The 16,740-nt window shown below is 41.3% G+C and overlaps 1 protein-coding gene across 10 annotated transcripts in view; it reads right to left on the reverse strand.

The window, feature by feature from the left end:
- Positions 1 to 16,740, reverse strand: part of CTPS2 (CTP synthase 2) — a 128,940-nt gene that overhangs the window by 67,949 nt on the left and 44,251 nt on the right. For 9 of the 10 annotated variants that reach the window (XM_082375689.1, XM_082375684.1, XM_082375692.1 and 6 more), the window contains 4 exons: positions 15,513 to 15,601; positions 14,272 to 14,366; positions 12,229 to 12,291; positions 12,079 to 12,122 (listed from right to left, as the gene is read on the reverse strand). In XM_082375689.1, the coding sequence (XP_082231815.1) occupies positions 12,079 to 12,122; positions 12,229 to 12,291; positions 14,272 to 14,366; positions 15,513 to 15,601 (291 nt within the window). Of the gene's footprint in view, positions 1 to 11,453; positions 11,924 to 12,078; positions 12,123 to 12,228; positions 12,292 to 14,271; positions 14,367 to 15,512; positions 15,602 to 16,740 lie in introns of those variants that run through there. The other variant, XM_082375691.1, reaches the window with a different exon arrangement.

Below are 16,740 nucleotides of genomic sequence, written 5' to 3' on the forward strand. Positions count from 1 at the left end.
GCTGTCTACAAGAGACCCACTTCAGACCCAGGGACACATACAGACTGAAAGTGAGGGGATGGAAAAAGATATTCCATGCAAATGGAAATCAAAAGAAAGCTGGAGCAGCTATATTCATATCACATAAAATAGACTTTAAAATAAAGAATGTTACAAGAGACAAGGAAGAACACTACATAATGATCAAGGGATCAATCCAAGAAGAAGATATAACAATTTTAAATATATATGCACCCAACATAGGAGCACCTCAATACATAAGGCAACTGCTAACAGCTATAAAAGAGGAAATCGACAGTAACACAATAATAGTGGGGGACTTTAACACCTCACTTACACCAATGGACAGATCATCCAAAATGGAAATAAAGAAGGAAACAGAAGCTTTATATGACACAATAGACCAGATAGGTTTAATTGATATTTATAGGACATTCAATCCCAAAACAGCAGATTACACTTTCTTCTCAAGTGTGCCGGAACATTCTCCAGGATAGATCACATCTTGAGTCACAAATCAAGCCTCAGTAAATTTAAGAAAATTGAAATCATATCAAGCATCTTTTCTGACCACAACACTATGAGATTAGAAGTGAATTACAGGGAAAAAAACGTAAAAAACACAAACACATGAAGGCTAAACAATACCTTACTAAATAACCAAGAGATCACTGAAGAAATCAAAGAGGAAATCAAAAAATACCTAGGGACAAATGACAATGAAAACACAACGATCCAAAACCTATGGGATGCAGTAAAAGCAGTTCTAAGAAGGAAGTTTATAGCTATACAAGGCTACCTCAAGAAACAAGAAAAATCTCAAATAAACAATCGAACTTTACACCTAAAGGAACTAGAGAAAGAAGAACAAACAAAACCCAAAGTTAGCATAAGGAAAGAAATCATATAGACCAGAGCAGAAATAAATGAAATAGAAACAAAGAAAACAACAGGAAATACCAATAAAACTAAAAGCTGGTTCTTTGAGAAGATAAACAAAATTGATAATCCATTAGCCAGACTCATCAAGAAAAAGAGGGAGAGGACTCAAATCAATAAAATTAAAAATGAAAAAGGAGAAATTACAACAGACACTGCAGAGATACAAAGCATCCTAAGAGACTACTACAAGCAACTCTATGCCAATAAAATGGACAACCTGGAAGAAATGGACAAATTCTTAGAAAGGTATAACCATCCAAGACTGAACCAGGAAGAAATAGGAAATACGAACAGACCAATCACAAGTAATGAAGTTGAAACTGTGAATAAAAATCTTCCAACAAACAAAAGTCCAGGACCAGATGGCTTCACAGGTGAATTCTATCAAACATTTAGAGAAGAGCTAACACCCATCCTTCTCAAACTCTTCCAAAAAATTGCAGAGGAAGGAACACTCCCAAACTCATTCTATGAGGCCACCATCACCCTGATACCAACACCAGACAAAGATGCTACAAAAAAAGAAAATTACAGACCACTATCACTGATGAATATAGATGCAAAAATCCTCAACAAAATACTACCAAACAGAATCCAACAACACATTAAAAGGATCATACACCATGATCAAGTGGGATTTATCCCAGGGATGCAAGGATTCTTCAGTATACGTAAACCAATCAATGTGATACACCATATTAACAAGTTGAAGAATAAAAACCATATGATCATCTCAATAGATGCAGAAAAAGCTTTTGACAAAATTCAACACCCATTTATGATAAAAATGCTCCAGAAAGTGGGCAGAGAGGGAACCTACCTCAACATAATAAAGGCCATATACGACAAACCCACAGCAAACATCATTCTCAATGGTGAGAAACTGAAACCATTTCCTCTAAGATCAGGAACAAGACAAGGATGTCCACTCTCACCACTGTTATTCAACATAGTTTTGGAAGTCCTAGCCACGGCAATCAGAGAAGAAAAAGAAATAAAAGGAATCCAAATTGGAAAAGAAGAAGTAAAACAGTCACTGTTTGCAGGTGACATGATACTGTACATAGAGAATCCTAAAGATGTCACCAGAAAACTACTAGAGCTAATCAATGAATTTGGTAAAGTTGCAGGATACAAAATTAATGCACAGAAATCTCTTGCATTCCTATAAACTAATGATGAAAAATCTGAAAGAGAAATTAAGGAAACACTCCCATTTACCACTGCAACAAAAAGAATAAAATACCTAGGAATAAACCTACCTAGGGAGACAAAAGACCTGCATGCAGAAAACTATAAGACGCTGATGAGAGAAATTAAAGATGATACCATCAGATGGATTGATATACCATGTTCTTGGATTGGAAGAATCAATATTGTGAAAATGACTATACTACCCAAAGCAATCTACAGATTCAATGCAATCCCTATCAAATTACCAATGGCATTTTTTATGGAACTAGAACAAAAAATCTTAAAATTTGTATGGAGACACAAAAGACCCCAAAGAGCCAAAGCAGTCTTGAGGGAAAAAGGCGGAGCTGGAGGAATCAGACTCCCTGACTTCAGACTATACTAGAAAGCTACAGTAATCAAGACAATATGGTACTGGCACAAAAACAGAAACATAGATCAATGGAACAAGATAGAAAGCCCAGAGATAAACCCACGCACCTATGGTCAACTAATCTATGACAAAGGAGGCAAGGATATACAATGGAGAAAAGACAGTCTCTTCAATAAGTGGTGCTGGGAAAACTGGACAGCTACATGTAAAAGAATGAAATTAGAACACTCCCTAACACCATACACAAAAATAAACTCAAAATGGATTAGAGACCTAAATGTAAGACCGGACACTATAAAACTCTTAGAGGACAACATAGGAAGAACACTCTTTGACATAAATCACAGCAAGATCTTTTTTGATCCACCTCCTAGAGTAATGCAAATAAAAACAAAAATAAACAAATGGGACCTAATGAAACTTCAAAGCTTCTGCACAGCAAAGGAAACCATAAACAAGATGAAAAGACAACCCTCAGAATGGGAGAAAATATTTGGAAACGAATCAATGGACAAAGGATTAACCTCCAAAATATATAAACAGCTCATGCAGCTCAATATTAAAAAAACAAACAACCCAATCCAAAAATGGGCAGAAGACCTAAACAGACATTTCTCCAAAGAAGACATACAGATGGCCAAGAAGCACATGAAAAGCTGCTCAACATCACCAATTATTAGAGAAATGGAAATCAAAACTACAGTGAGGTATCACCTCACACCAGTTAGAATGGGCATCATCAGAAAATCTACACACAACAAATGCTGGAGAGGGTGTGGAGAAAAGGGAACTCTCTTGCACTGTTGGTGGGAACGTGAATTGATACAGCCACTATGGAGAACAGTATGGAGGTTCCTAAAAAAACTAATAATAGAATTACCATATGATCCAGCAATCCCACTACTGGGCATATACCCAGAGAAAACCATAATTCAAAATGACACATGCACCCCAATGTTCACTGCAGCACTATTTACAATAGCCAGGTCATGGAAGCAACCTAAATGCCCATTGACAGACGAATGGATAAAGAAGATGTGGTACATATATACAATGGAATATTACTCAGCCATAAAAAGGAACGAAATTGGGTCATTTGTTGAGACGTGGATGGATCTAGCGACTGTCATACAGAGTGAAGTAAGTCAGAAAGAGAAAAACAAATATCGTATATTAACTCATGTATGTGGAACCTAGAAAAATGGTACAGATGAACCGGTTTGCAGGGCAGAAATAGAGACACAGATGTAGAGAACAAACGTATGGACACCAAGGGGGGAAAGCAGCAGGGGGATGGGAATGGTGGTGTGATGAACTGGGCGATTGGGATTGACATGTATACACTGATGTGTATAAAATTGATGACTAATAAGAACCTGCTGTATAAGAAAATAAATTAAATAAAATTCAAAAATTCAAAAAAAGAAGAGTGAAGTAGCCAAGGAAGATAAGGGTTTCTGGGAGCAACCAGAAGCTGGGAGAGACAGGGAGGGATCCAAAAATAAATAAATAAATAAAATAAAAATAAAATAAAATTCAGTTCCTTGGCCACCCTAGCTAAATTTTAAGTGCTCCACAGCCCCATGTGGCTTGTGGCTGCCATAAAGGACGGCACAGATCCAGAACATTCTCTCATGGCAGAAGTCCTGGTTGTCAGAGCTGGTAGCATTACCGAGGGCACACTCACATATTGCCACACACTTGGTTGTACGTCTCAGGCGTCTGTGTCTTGTGTCTCCAAATAAACTGCATGCAAGCAGGGTTGCGGCAGCTGCTCATTTGTAATACACTACATTTAGGACTGCACTTAAGTGGACGAGTGCCAAATGCACAGTGAGTTTTTCTTCTTAATAATCTCTTTCCACTAGAATCCAGTTATTTCTACTGCAAAAAAAAAAAAAATCTTTCAAGTTGTTGAAATACCTATTCCTAAGGCATTTCCCATTGAGCTAAAGGTATAAAAGCTTTCAAATACATTAGCTTTGAAGTACTCATTTAGTCATTCAGTTATTGTTAAAATTATGGACTACCCTTATTGATTCACTAATGGGGGCTTACTCCCAGCTGTGCTGACTTCTTCTAAAAAGTAGACTCCAGTAACAGCCTGATATCAACTCTGAACCTATGGTCCCCACAGAGACAGGATTAAGTGACTATTAGGCTCCCAGACTGGTCCATAAAAAGCTATTTTACCCACAGTACAGCTGTCTTCCTCACAGCTGCTTTTATGAGAAGAAAGTTCTTTAGCCCAAACTAAGCTCCAAATGACTTCTTTAAGATCATTTTGTTAGTTGGGAGATGCTTACTACAATGTTCTAAATTAAAGCAGTCTTCAAAGTTACAAAAGTTGCCTGGAAGGTTACTGTAAGTGGCTGTCTGGGTTTTTTAATGCTCTTAATTTGCTTTCCATATGAAATTGTTGAAAAATAAATGAAAGTAGAAAATATTTCAAACAGGGCTTCAACTAAAGGTGGGAAAATGTTATGCATTAATTATGCTTAGTATATAACACAAATTACCCTTCACCTGAATGCATTTTTAATTATATGTGACTATCATAAATCCACTGTGTCAGATGTAAAATTAATTTTGGCTTTGAAAATTCTTGGATCAAAAAGGGGTAAAAGAAGTCACATCTATGATAAATAACCAAAACTGCAATAATATCAAATGCCACAATCTCAAATCTCCATTTGCATCTGCTTAAAATGCTTCACATTTCTCACTCTTCCTTACCAATAGCACCGTCCAAGTGTACATGTGTGAAAGGAAAAATCAAAATGCACTCAGTACTGCTAAGAGAACTCTCTAAAATGGAGCCAGGAGGCCACTAAGGAAGTATGACTTATGCACATGTCAGCCTGGATGGAATCTGACCTTTTGACCCAATGAAGTCATCAGAACTGATACCAAGCAGGACCCTGTGGGGCTCCTGAGCACCAAAGCCCTTCCGTGTCCCCCATTTCTTGATTACAGGAAATAGGCTTCATTCAGCCTCCCTGACCTTCCCTGAGTTCCAAGGAGCAGGTTCAAACCGATGCTAATTAGGGAAGGGAGGGGATAAGGAGACAAGGGAGGAACAGTCAAGAGAAACAACAGTGCAGCCTTGCGGCAGGCTCCTGGTTCCCCTCAAGGGACACACATAACAATATCTTTGAGCTGTTTTGCAGATGCTGAAGCCCCCACCAGGTGGGAGAAGTTAACTGCATGCTGACCACAAGCACGTAGACCCCAGACCAGTTGGAACCAGAAGGTTCCAAGTTCACCACCAACCAATCAGAAGAACGTCCACGAGCTGATCACACCCTCTGTGAACCATTACTATAAAACTCCTCACTACCCCTCCAGGTCGGGACACAGTTTTGAGGGCATTAGCCTGCTGTAGCCCCCTTTGCCTGGCAAAGCAATAAAGCTATTCTTTTCTACTTCACCTAAAACTCTGTCTCTGAAATTTAATTTGGTGTTGGGGTACAGAGGCCAGATTCGGCTTCAGAACACCTGCCAGAAACTCAAGATATTTACTGGACCCCTACCCTAAAACAACTCATGATTCCTCAAAGGCAAATATTCTCTGACTCGCATCAGAGTCTATCACAATTCTTACCAAGCAACTTTTAACAACCTCTTGGCATTCTGTCTTTATAAGCCCTCTCTCTTCCTCAGAACACTCTTTTAGGATTACACAAATCTATGTCTCCCAAATTGTTTTTTTTTTTTCTTTTTGGCCATGCAGCGGGGCTTCTGGGATCTTAGTTCCCCGACCAGGGATCGAACCCGGGCCCCCCCGACAGTGAAAGCGTGGAGTTCTAACCACTGGCAGGGAATTCCCCCAAATTGCAATTCTTAAGATTCCAAATTAACTCTTTTCCTATTTGCAGCCTCCTGTATTACTTTTTTAGTTGACACCAGTCTGTGTTGATGTGTTTGAATGTGGAACATGGATTCTGTTTTCAGATTCTGTTTCCATGTCTAATGTAAATTCAGATTTTTAAGTTACTATTTTCAGTAAACAGAAAAGAAATGCTAAAAATTATGCATATCCACATACCTAAACATCAGATTGAGATCATTCTTCCTATATATATCTCAAAAGCCAAAAACATTCTAAATATAAACTCTACAATGCCATGAGCTATCCTCCACATGAACTGGAGAGATGTGAAGCCAAATTCAAGGTCAAGGGTGTCAGCAGCAGCCATGTGATTGATACAGAGTCAGAATACAAGTCAGCTACAGCTCTGTTCCTGGTACGCATCATCTAGAAGGCAGGTGAAGCTGCTTTAAAGCAGGCCAGAAAGTCAGACTTGCTGTAGAACCTAAATATTCTGCAAAGTTCCAGAGCCTTCTATCTCACCTTGTGGATCAAGCAGAGAAATGGCACAATAAAATAAATTTTACTCACTCTCTCCTGGTACTTCCAGACTCAGAAAGACTCTACCTTCACTCTTAGAAAAAAACCTATTTCTCCTTTTATGTGCATAAGAGACGCCCCCTCTTAGATATCTGTCCTGTATGCCAGTATCTCTACTGATTTAATAAGCAACCATAAGACTAATCATGCATGCCAAAGGAGGGTCACGATGGCCCACGAAGGGGAGCAGAATTTGCCCCACACACACAAAATATGTCTCTTTGGCATAAAGATTATCATGGGCTGATTATTTTTAAGAAACAGGAGACATAGGAGAAGCTCTAAAACAGAACAGAAGTTACCCTTTTGTTAGAGACATTTGCATTTATAAGGGAAACCTCCATTTGTAAGGGTGTCTCCCTCTCTGTACCAGGAAGAGAAGGGTGACTCTAAATCTCTAGAAACTCTTCTCAATGGAGAAGGCAGGGACTTAAATCCGCATAACAAACTCACCCTTGTTTACTGTGCTTTGCCTTGAAAACCTCCCATAAATGCCTCCACCCCCAACATCTTCTTTTCTCTGTAGCTGGAGACGGTACTTAAGATGGTGGCTTGGGCCATTTCTGGGAGTTACTCAGTTTTCCTGGGTATACAGGAGGTATCCATGTTATTAAAGCTTCTGTTTGTTTTTCCCGTTATTCCTTTATTACAGGGGGCCTCAGCCAAGAATCTAGAAGAGTAGAGGGAAAATGATTTTTTCTCCCCAACACCCATGAAACAGATTTTAGCTGCAAATATACCCTTTAGGAGGCTCCTGGTTTCCAAACTATTTACTTTCTTAGCAAGAAGGGCCAGAATGGCCATTACCCACTGTAAGTCATTGTTATTTGCTCAAGTTTAAGTGATTCCCCAGGCTTCCTGGTGTCTGCTGCCTGGTGATTCTATTACCTTAGTCTTTTCCTTCAATAAGACTTCTCCCCATCCTCATAAATGGTGGCTCTTAAGGCTATTTTTCTCCAACAAACTGATTGCAGGACATAAAGATGTTCAGTAGCAATTAGGTTTTATTGTTCTCATCTCACTTATGAGTATAGAAACTATCAAAATGTAAAACGCACAATTCCTCTGACTTCGCAATTCCCCTTTTACGAATTCATCCCATAGAAGTGTGTGTGTGTCGCTATGAGAACATATGTACAGATACTAATTTGCAGCATGATTTAAAGCAGCAAATAATGGACACAACCTAAATATTCACCAATATGAGACTGTTTAAATAAAGAATGATGTGTAGAGCAAGGCAAGCCATGTAGAAGATCCCTGTGCACTGATGTGGAGTGATGAGTACAAAAAGCAAGGAGGGGACTTCCCTGGTGGCGCAGTGGTTAAGAATCCGCCTGCCAATGCAGGGGACACGGGTTTGAGCCCTGGTCCAGGAAGATCCCACATGCCGAGGAGCAACTAAGCCCATGCGCCACAACTACTGAGCCTGCGCTCTAGAGCCCGCAAGCCACAACTGCTGAGCCCGCGTGCCACAACTACTGAGCCCGCACGCCACAACTACTGAGCCCGCGCGCCTAGAGCCTGTGCTCCGCAACAAGAGAAGCCACCGCAATGAGAAGCCCACACACCACAACGAAGAGTAGTCCCTGCTCACCGCAACTAGAGAAAGCCCGCATGCAGCAACAAAGACCCACCATAGCCAAAAATAAATAAATAAAATAAAGAAATTTATTTAAAAAAAAAAAAAAAAGCAAGGGGAATGATGTCTCAAGCATGGTAGCATATGTATTTTTTTAAGGGAACATATGTCCATATATGTTTGCAGTAGGCATTTGTACACATACACACACACACAATCTTTGGAAGAATAACAAAAGAAATGGATGAAGGTAGTCACCTCTGGGTAAGGGAACTGAGGTGAGGTAGGGGCACATGAGAGGCAGTTTTATACCTTTTCTGTAGGGCTTAACTTTTTTATCCTGTGTATATATGTCTTAAAAATATGCAAACACACACACACACACACAAAGAGTAAAGGATAGTCATCAAGGAATTAACCTTGCCAAAGCTATCTAACAGTGGCACCTACTGGTAAAATCACTTTCTATCCCAAAGTATTCTCTAAAAGAAAACCCAAGGTTCGCCTGGCACAGCCATTTCAGCCATTAGTCAGGACGTATGTTTCTGTTAAAGCCTTGTAAGGAACTCTTCACTTGTATTAAGTCTTCTGAGCATAAGACTTAAAAGTGTCATCTGGCTGGGAAGTTACAATTCATTATAGTCTGAATTGCAAGCTATAAAAATGAGTGAAGTGGACTTCCTTGGTGGTGCAGTGGTTAAGAATCCGCCTGGCAATGCAGGGACACGGGGTTCGAGCCCTGGTCCAGGAAGATCCCACAGGCCCCGGAGTAACTAAGCCCGTGTGCCCCAACTACTGAGCCTGCGCTCTAGAGCCTGCGAGCCACAACTACTGAGCCCATGGGCCACAACTACTGAAGCCTGCACGCCTAGAGCCCGTGCTCCGCAACAAGAGAAGCCACTGCAATGAGCAGCCCGCGCACCACAACCAAGAGTAGCCCCCGCTCACCGTAACTAGAGAAAAGCCCGCGCACAGCAACGAAGACCCAACACAGCCAAAAATAAATTTAAAAATTTATTAAAAAAAAAAAAATGAGTGAAGAATATCTCTATATCCTTCCACGGAGTGATCTCCACTCCAGCATATAGAGTTAAGTGAAAAAAGCAAGGCAGAAAAAATGGGCAGAGTATGCTGTCATTTATCTAAGAAGGGGAGGGGGTTACAAGTAGACATACAGGTTTACTTATATTTTAAAAATGGAAAGAAAACCCATTAAAAAAAAGAATTAATGGTTGCCATAGGGAAGGAAGGGACTATGCTGGAGGGGAGAGAACAGAACTAGATTTCTCTGAATCAGTGTTTCTCAACGGGGGCTATTCCACCTGTGTCCCCAGGGGATGTTTGGCAATGTCTGGAGGTATTTTTAGTGTCACAACTGGGGTTTGGGAGAAGTGTACTACTGACATCTAGTGGGTAGAGGCCAAGGACGCTGCTGAACATCCTGCAATGAACAGGACAATCATCTGGCCCCAAACGTCAGTAGTACAAGTTATATATCTAATAAGGAACTTGTATCTAGATTATATAAAAAACTCTTACAACTTAATAATAAAATGACAAATAACCCAATTTAAAAGTGGGCAAAGTATCTGAATAGACAGTTCTCCAAAGATGATATACAAGTGGCCAATACGCATACGAGAAGATGTTCGACATCCTCAGACATCAAGGAAACGTGAATCAAAGCCACAGTGAGCCACAACTTCACACCCACTAGAACGGCTATACGGTTGACCCTTGAACAATGCAGGGCTTAGGGGCACTGACCCCCAAGCAGTCAAAAATTCGAATATAACTTTACACTTGGCCCTCTGTATCTGCAGTCCCACACCCGTGAATTCAACCTACTGGATCATGTAGTAGTGTAGTATGTATTTATTGAAAATAAAAAAAAAAAAACCAACGTATATGTGGACCCATGCAGTTCAAATCCGTGTTGTTCAAGAGTCAACTGTAATCAAAAAGACAATAACAAGTGTTGAGGATACGAAGAAATCGGAACCCTCACACACTGCTGGTGGGAATGTAAAATGCTGCAGCCACTTTGGAAAACAGTCTGGCAGTTCCTCAAAAAATTAAACATACAGTCACCATATGACCCACAATTCCACTCCTAGGTATAGACCCAAGTGAAACAAAAACATATGTCCATACAAAAACTTGTACACAAATATTCATAGCAGCATTATTTGTAGTAGCCAAAAAGTGGAAACAGCAAATGTCCATCAGAGGATGAATGGATAAGAAACAAAGTACTGATACATGCTACAACACAGACAGATCTTGACAATGTTATGTTAAATGAAAGAAGCCAGTCACAAAAGGCCACATATTGTATGATTCCATTTACAATTGACTAACACAGGTTTGAACTGAGCAGGTCCACTTAGACATGCTTTCTTTCCATAGTAAATAGTACTACATGGTCCATGGCTGGTTGAAGCCGTAGATGCGGAACCACAGATACAGAGGAACACATATACGGAGAGGCGACTAGGAGTTATAGGCAGATTTTTGACTGCATGGAGGGTCAGCCCCTGACCCTTGCATTATTCAAAGGTCAACTGTATATGAAATGGCCAGAATAGGCAAATATATAGAGACAGAAAACAGATTAATGGTTGCCTAGAGCTAGAAGGACAGGCGGCTTGGGGATGTCAGCTAAAGGGTGTGGAATTTCTTTTTGGAGTAATCAAGATGGTCCAAAATTGATGGTGGTGGTGGTTGCAGAGATCTGTGAATGTGCTAAGTCACTGCATTGTACACTTTCGATGGCTAAATTTTATGGTATGTGAATTATATCTCAATAAACTGTTAATAAAAAACCAATCACAATGGTGAGGTGTATACTCTGATAGAGGTGGTACAAGGTACAGAAGGCAGAGGCCAGGAAACAAAGGAGGTCAGAAATGGCTTCCCAGGATGAATAGGAAGTTGTCAGTAATCAGGTTTGGTTTATTTTTGTAATTAAATTTTTCATCGGTTTTATTGAGATTCCAGGGGTAAGGAGGTTGCAGGACGGGGACATCTCAGGATACACCTAAAAAACTCATTCAGATTGTCCAACTATAAAACCCCAAGTGCAGGAGAGACGGGGATGCCACGGGATAAGTTAGCAGAGCAGCAGGTGACAGAGCACAATGGCCTTCACTCCCAGCCAAAATCTTGGACTGAACGTTTTACAGGAAAAGGAATCGGTGAAAGATGAGGAGCAGCAGAAGAACAGACGGGGATGGGTCTAGAGACAGGACAGCCTGTGTGTTCACATCAGCTGTGATCAACTGTCGTCACAGTCAACTCAACCCTTTCCTAAACGTTCAGCTTGAAAACTACTGCAAAGAGAAACCAATCTAGGACTGTGTCTTCCTTCAAGGCACAACTGACAAGGTGGACGACTGAGAACAAAGTGGTTTGATATAAACTAATAACAATAAGAGTAATAAGAATAAGAAAAATCATATATAATTAAAATGTCCTGATGTCAGAATGAAGAAAATAATAAGAATAACCCCTCATGAGTTTATGCCAGAGCCAGAAACAAAACAATGACCCAACCCAGAAAGTTAAGCCACTTACCACAGGAACATGGGCATTTGGCTCAAATTCTGTGGAATCAGCATCTGAAGATAAAGAAATGAGTTCAGTAACTCACCAATAGTACTGAAAAATACTTCAAGTAATAAGAATGCTTTTTACTAAGAGGTTATTAGACAATCTCAGACTTACCTTTCAAGTTAAGGCAGTTTCTCGCAAATTCTATCACCGCCAGTTGCATCCCAAGGCAAACTCCTATTTTAAAAAGCACATATATAAAGCAAATGAACGTTATTTTGTACTGCTTCGTATTTTCTGTTCTCTTATTTGCTGTCTATCTCCTCCATCTAGAATGTAGGCTCCAAAAAAGCAAGTTTGCTGCTGTAGCCTCTGCCCTCAGAACACGTGTGGCAGGGGCAGGGAAGGGGTTGGACGACCCAAACTCGAGGAGGAATAAATGCGAGGTCAGAAAAGGGCAGGAAAGGAGAAGGCAAGGTCCAAAAGGCAAATCTGCCTCCCTGCAAATGTGTCTCTAGATCGAGGCACACTTGTGGGCTGCAGGGCTGCCCCAAAGCGCCCGACTCCTTCAGAGAATGTCTAACAACACCCCAATTCAAGAGGGAGTCTCCGTGGGCTGGGACTTCACACCCCCTCTTCTCAAGGTAGATTCACGACCTTAAATGCGGGCTCTGCTTGTGGGCAGCCCCCGGCTGGCCAGCAGGCTGGGATCCAAGGAGCACCTACAGGTGGGCAGGGGAGCGGGAGGTCTGTGCCCAGCTGCTGAGCCCAGAACAGCCCTAAACCTCACTGCAGGGAAACAGCAGCAGCTGGGGGAGCTGGTACCTCCACCGCAGGCTGGAGCGCGACGGAGAGGCCAAATGGAACTGAACGGAGAGCTCAGTAAGGAGAAAAGGGGACCTGCGTAGGCCCAGGCCTGTTGCCACAGGGATGTGCCCCTCGCTGATCTCCACATTCACTGCGGCCCACCGATTCTCTCCAATAAACAAATGCCAAGGAGCATTCCAGATGCTTTTATAGATATATTCAAGGTACACAGGGGCTCAAAGGAGAGAGCAGTCAATATACCAGGCACGCCAGAACAAAAGTCAATAAGCGTGAAACAGCTGAGTGCTTTGGGGGCACTTTAGAAAGTTTCATAAGGCTAGGACATAAAGAGACAGTGTGTTAAAGAGAAATTTAAAGAGCTGCAAACTATTCTACACAGTGAAAATTATCTGAAGAATGCTAACCACGTTCAGACAGAAACTAAACAAGATTACTTCAAAAGAAAACAGTGGCCCAGATGAGCTTAGATGGATAAAACAAAGCAAGGTATCAAGGTAACTACTCCTGGCTTCTCTTTTGAAAATGGATCCCAAGTGGAGAGCGTCTAGGAAGCTAATCAAAGAACAGGCAAGGGGGAAAATGAACAGTCTGATGATATTAAGTAAAGAGTACCAAAGCCGGTCCAGTCAGTTCATAAACCCACCAGCCCATGCAAGCACAGCATGAAACATGGCCTCTCCCCACTCCCTCTTCCGCCTGAATCCCCAGCTGCAGGGCTGCCTTTATCCCATCAGTGTTCCATTTCATCTGGTTCCATTGCTCCAGAAGCCATGCTTTGCAATTTGAACAAAAGCATTGAAAAGACCCAGCTCTACTAAATCTTAACAGAGCTGCCCCTGTAATGTTGGATGGTCTTTCTGTATTATCTTTTCTAGAAGGAGCATATAAATTTCAAGTTAAGCTTTTTTTTCTGATGAGAAATAACATTGTGGCATTCTGTTGAGATGTTTGCTCGAAGTGGTGAAAGGTGGAATCGGAGAAGGGCAGGTATGAACAGAGGTTCCTCCCAGCCTCTTGCTACACAACCAGAACAGTGGTAAGTTCTCCTGGGCTGGCAAATGTTTTTGGCCAAGGGCCAGAGAGTAGAGATTTTAGGCCTTGCAGGCTGTAGGGTCTCAAACTCTGCCACTGTATCGCGAAAACAGCCACAGACAATATGTAAACCAATTGGTGTGGCTGTGTTCCAATAAAGCTTTATTTACAAAAACGCTGCAAGCCAGGTAAGGCTTGCAGAATATAGTTTCCAGACCCTGTAGCAAACTATTTGGCACCTGAATATTCAAATTCAAGATCACACTTTTCACATTAACAAACTCTATTACGTGTTACCCTACTAGGTGTCAAAAATCTAAAAAACTCATAGTTAGGATTCATAAACATCAGTTTTACCCAGAAAAGGAATCTTCCTTGACCGTGCCCAAGAAATCGCCTGGAGTTTTCCCAACGTTCCTCTGATTCCGAAGCCTCCTGGCACAAGAACACCACTGCAAGCAACACAAGAGGAGGGGAAATTTGACATTATTTTTATTTGTAAACTCTTGTTTTCAGCCATTCATGCTTATTGATCCCAAATCCGACACTTGGCACAGCTGCTAGAGAATACGCTTGGAGTCTATTTTCAGAACTGATTACATGATTTCACATCCTGAACTTTCTTCTTGAAATCCTCCCAATGTTATAAAGAAGTTGCAACAATTTCTCACAACTGACCTTGATATATATTTTCTCATAGGTCTTTGCAGCACGTGAGCATAGTGACTGAGAAGCTCAATTCAATTAAAAATGCCACTGAAAGAATTATCTGAATAAAAATAGGTTAAGGTTCTTTTAAAAGTACTTTTATACAAATGTTAAGACCTCTGGGGCTTCCCTGGTGGCACAGTGGTTAAGAATCCTCCTGCCAATGCAGGGGACACGGGTTTGATCCCTGGTCTGGGAAGATCCCACATGCCGTGGAGCAACTAAGCCCATGCGCCACAACTACTGTTGTGTGCCCGTGTGCCTAGAGCCCGTGCTCCGCAACAAGAGATGTCACCGCAATGAGAAGCCCGCGCACGACAACGAAGAGTAGCCCCTGCTCACCGTACCTAGAGAAAGCCCACGCGCAGCAACAAAGCCCCAACACAGCCAAAAATAAATAAATAAATAAATTTTTTAAAAAAACAAAAACACAAGAGTTCAAGAGAAAAACCCAAGGGCCATGCTACCCTCACAACACAATGCCACCCCCAAAAGTTTTATTGCTTACTTACAAAATAAAACCTAGAATCAAAGGATGTGGAAAAGAAAATAAAACCAAGAGAGGAGGGAGGATTGTCATTCTTGCACTTTAACTTTGTATATGTAAGGTCCACCTCTGCATCTTTCAGTAGCATCAGCTCACTTTCCCGCCAATACGGTATCGTCATCCTCCCCAGAATGAAACCATCTCCACTGCACGTGCCCCTAACATTGACATGGCACGTTTCAAAGTAAATGCAGCGTGAATGCAGCACAACCATCCAGAATCACCACAAGTACTCCAAACTACACTTCAAAATGCACAAAAATTAGTAATTGGGGTAAATCGAATCATGGAAAAAATCACAATGGCGTTCTCCTAACTGGAGTGGATGGTCCTTGGTACTTACTCAGCTTTGCAGAGTTTCTGCCAAGCTTCGTGGAATTTCACAGGGTCCTCAGTTTCGGTAGTCTGCTCCAGATCAATGGAGTCTATGTACTAAAAACATGCAACAAGTTAAAGGAACATTTCAGGAAAATAAAAACTGGAAAATACTAGAGCCATCTAATACACAATTATTCGATGACTACTTATTATGCAAACACTGTACTGGTCACTTAGCATAGAAAAGCACCATCTCTCTCTTGTGGCTCTTACAATCTTTCAGGCAGGTTATGAAACCAAATAAACAGGCATCCACATCACAGGGAGGTAATGGCTACGATGGGCAAAGAAGAGAACGCTGCGGAAGGAACCAGGAGCCGCAGCTGATACGTATGTGGACTGGAGAGAAGAAAGGCAAGAGCGCCTTCGGGGAAGCCCTCTGGGAAGGGGATGTCCAAGAAGCTAAGCCCTCGAGGATGAGTGGACGCGAGCCGAGCGCGTGTGTGCAGTTGGGGGGCAAGTGGGAAGGGGTGCGGGGGGTGGGGGAGGGCTGTGAAGGAACAGCTTCAAAAACCAGAAAGACAAAAAACAAAAAACAGAAAGTGGTGACCACTCTGGGGACCTCAAAAGAAGCTCCATCCAGTGAGAGAAGTTTATACTTGAAGCCACTGAAAGATCTGAAGGAACAGAGAGCGATCTTAGAAAAATCACTCTGGCTCAGTGAAGGAAAGGGAAGGAAAACTGAAAACCAGTCGGGAAATTACTGCAAAAGCCAGGCGAGATAAACACAGCACAAGCCCATGATTCAAACAGTACTTAGTAGAAGCCACCATCAATGAATTCTACTACATGAAAAACATGTACAACAATTCCTATGTACATAACAGTCCCTATATGTCTCTATTATTTTCGAATTTCTGTTGTAAAAATTACTATCTGAACATATCTTAAGATACAAAATTTTACTTTATAAAATTAGTATTATAACAGATTTTCTATTGTTTTCTTTTTTCTATGAGGGTCTGGCAGACTAGGAAGGGAGAGGAAGAACAGGGAGGGAACTGTTCCCTGGAAAGTCAAAAATAAACAGTGACTAGAGAAGGAAGCTACAGAGAGGTGAGAGAAAACCGGATAGGTCCTAAGCTGGAAGTTACTAAGTTTCTTGAACATATAAGTGTATCTTTTGGCTCATTATATTAAGGTTTTACCATTTAAATCAAGATAATAAGGCCTCCCTAAACTGTGATATACCC

The sequence above is a fragment of the Balaenoptera borealis genome (assembly GCF_965194805.1).
Source record: "Balaenoptera borealis genome assembly, chromosome: X".
Lineage (NCBI taxonomy): Eukaryota > Metazoa > Chordata > Mammalia > Artiodactyla > Balaenopteridae > Balaenoptera > Balaenoptera borealis.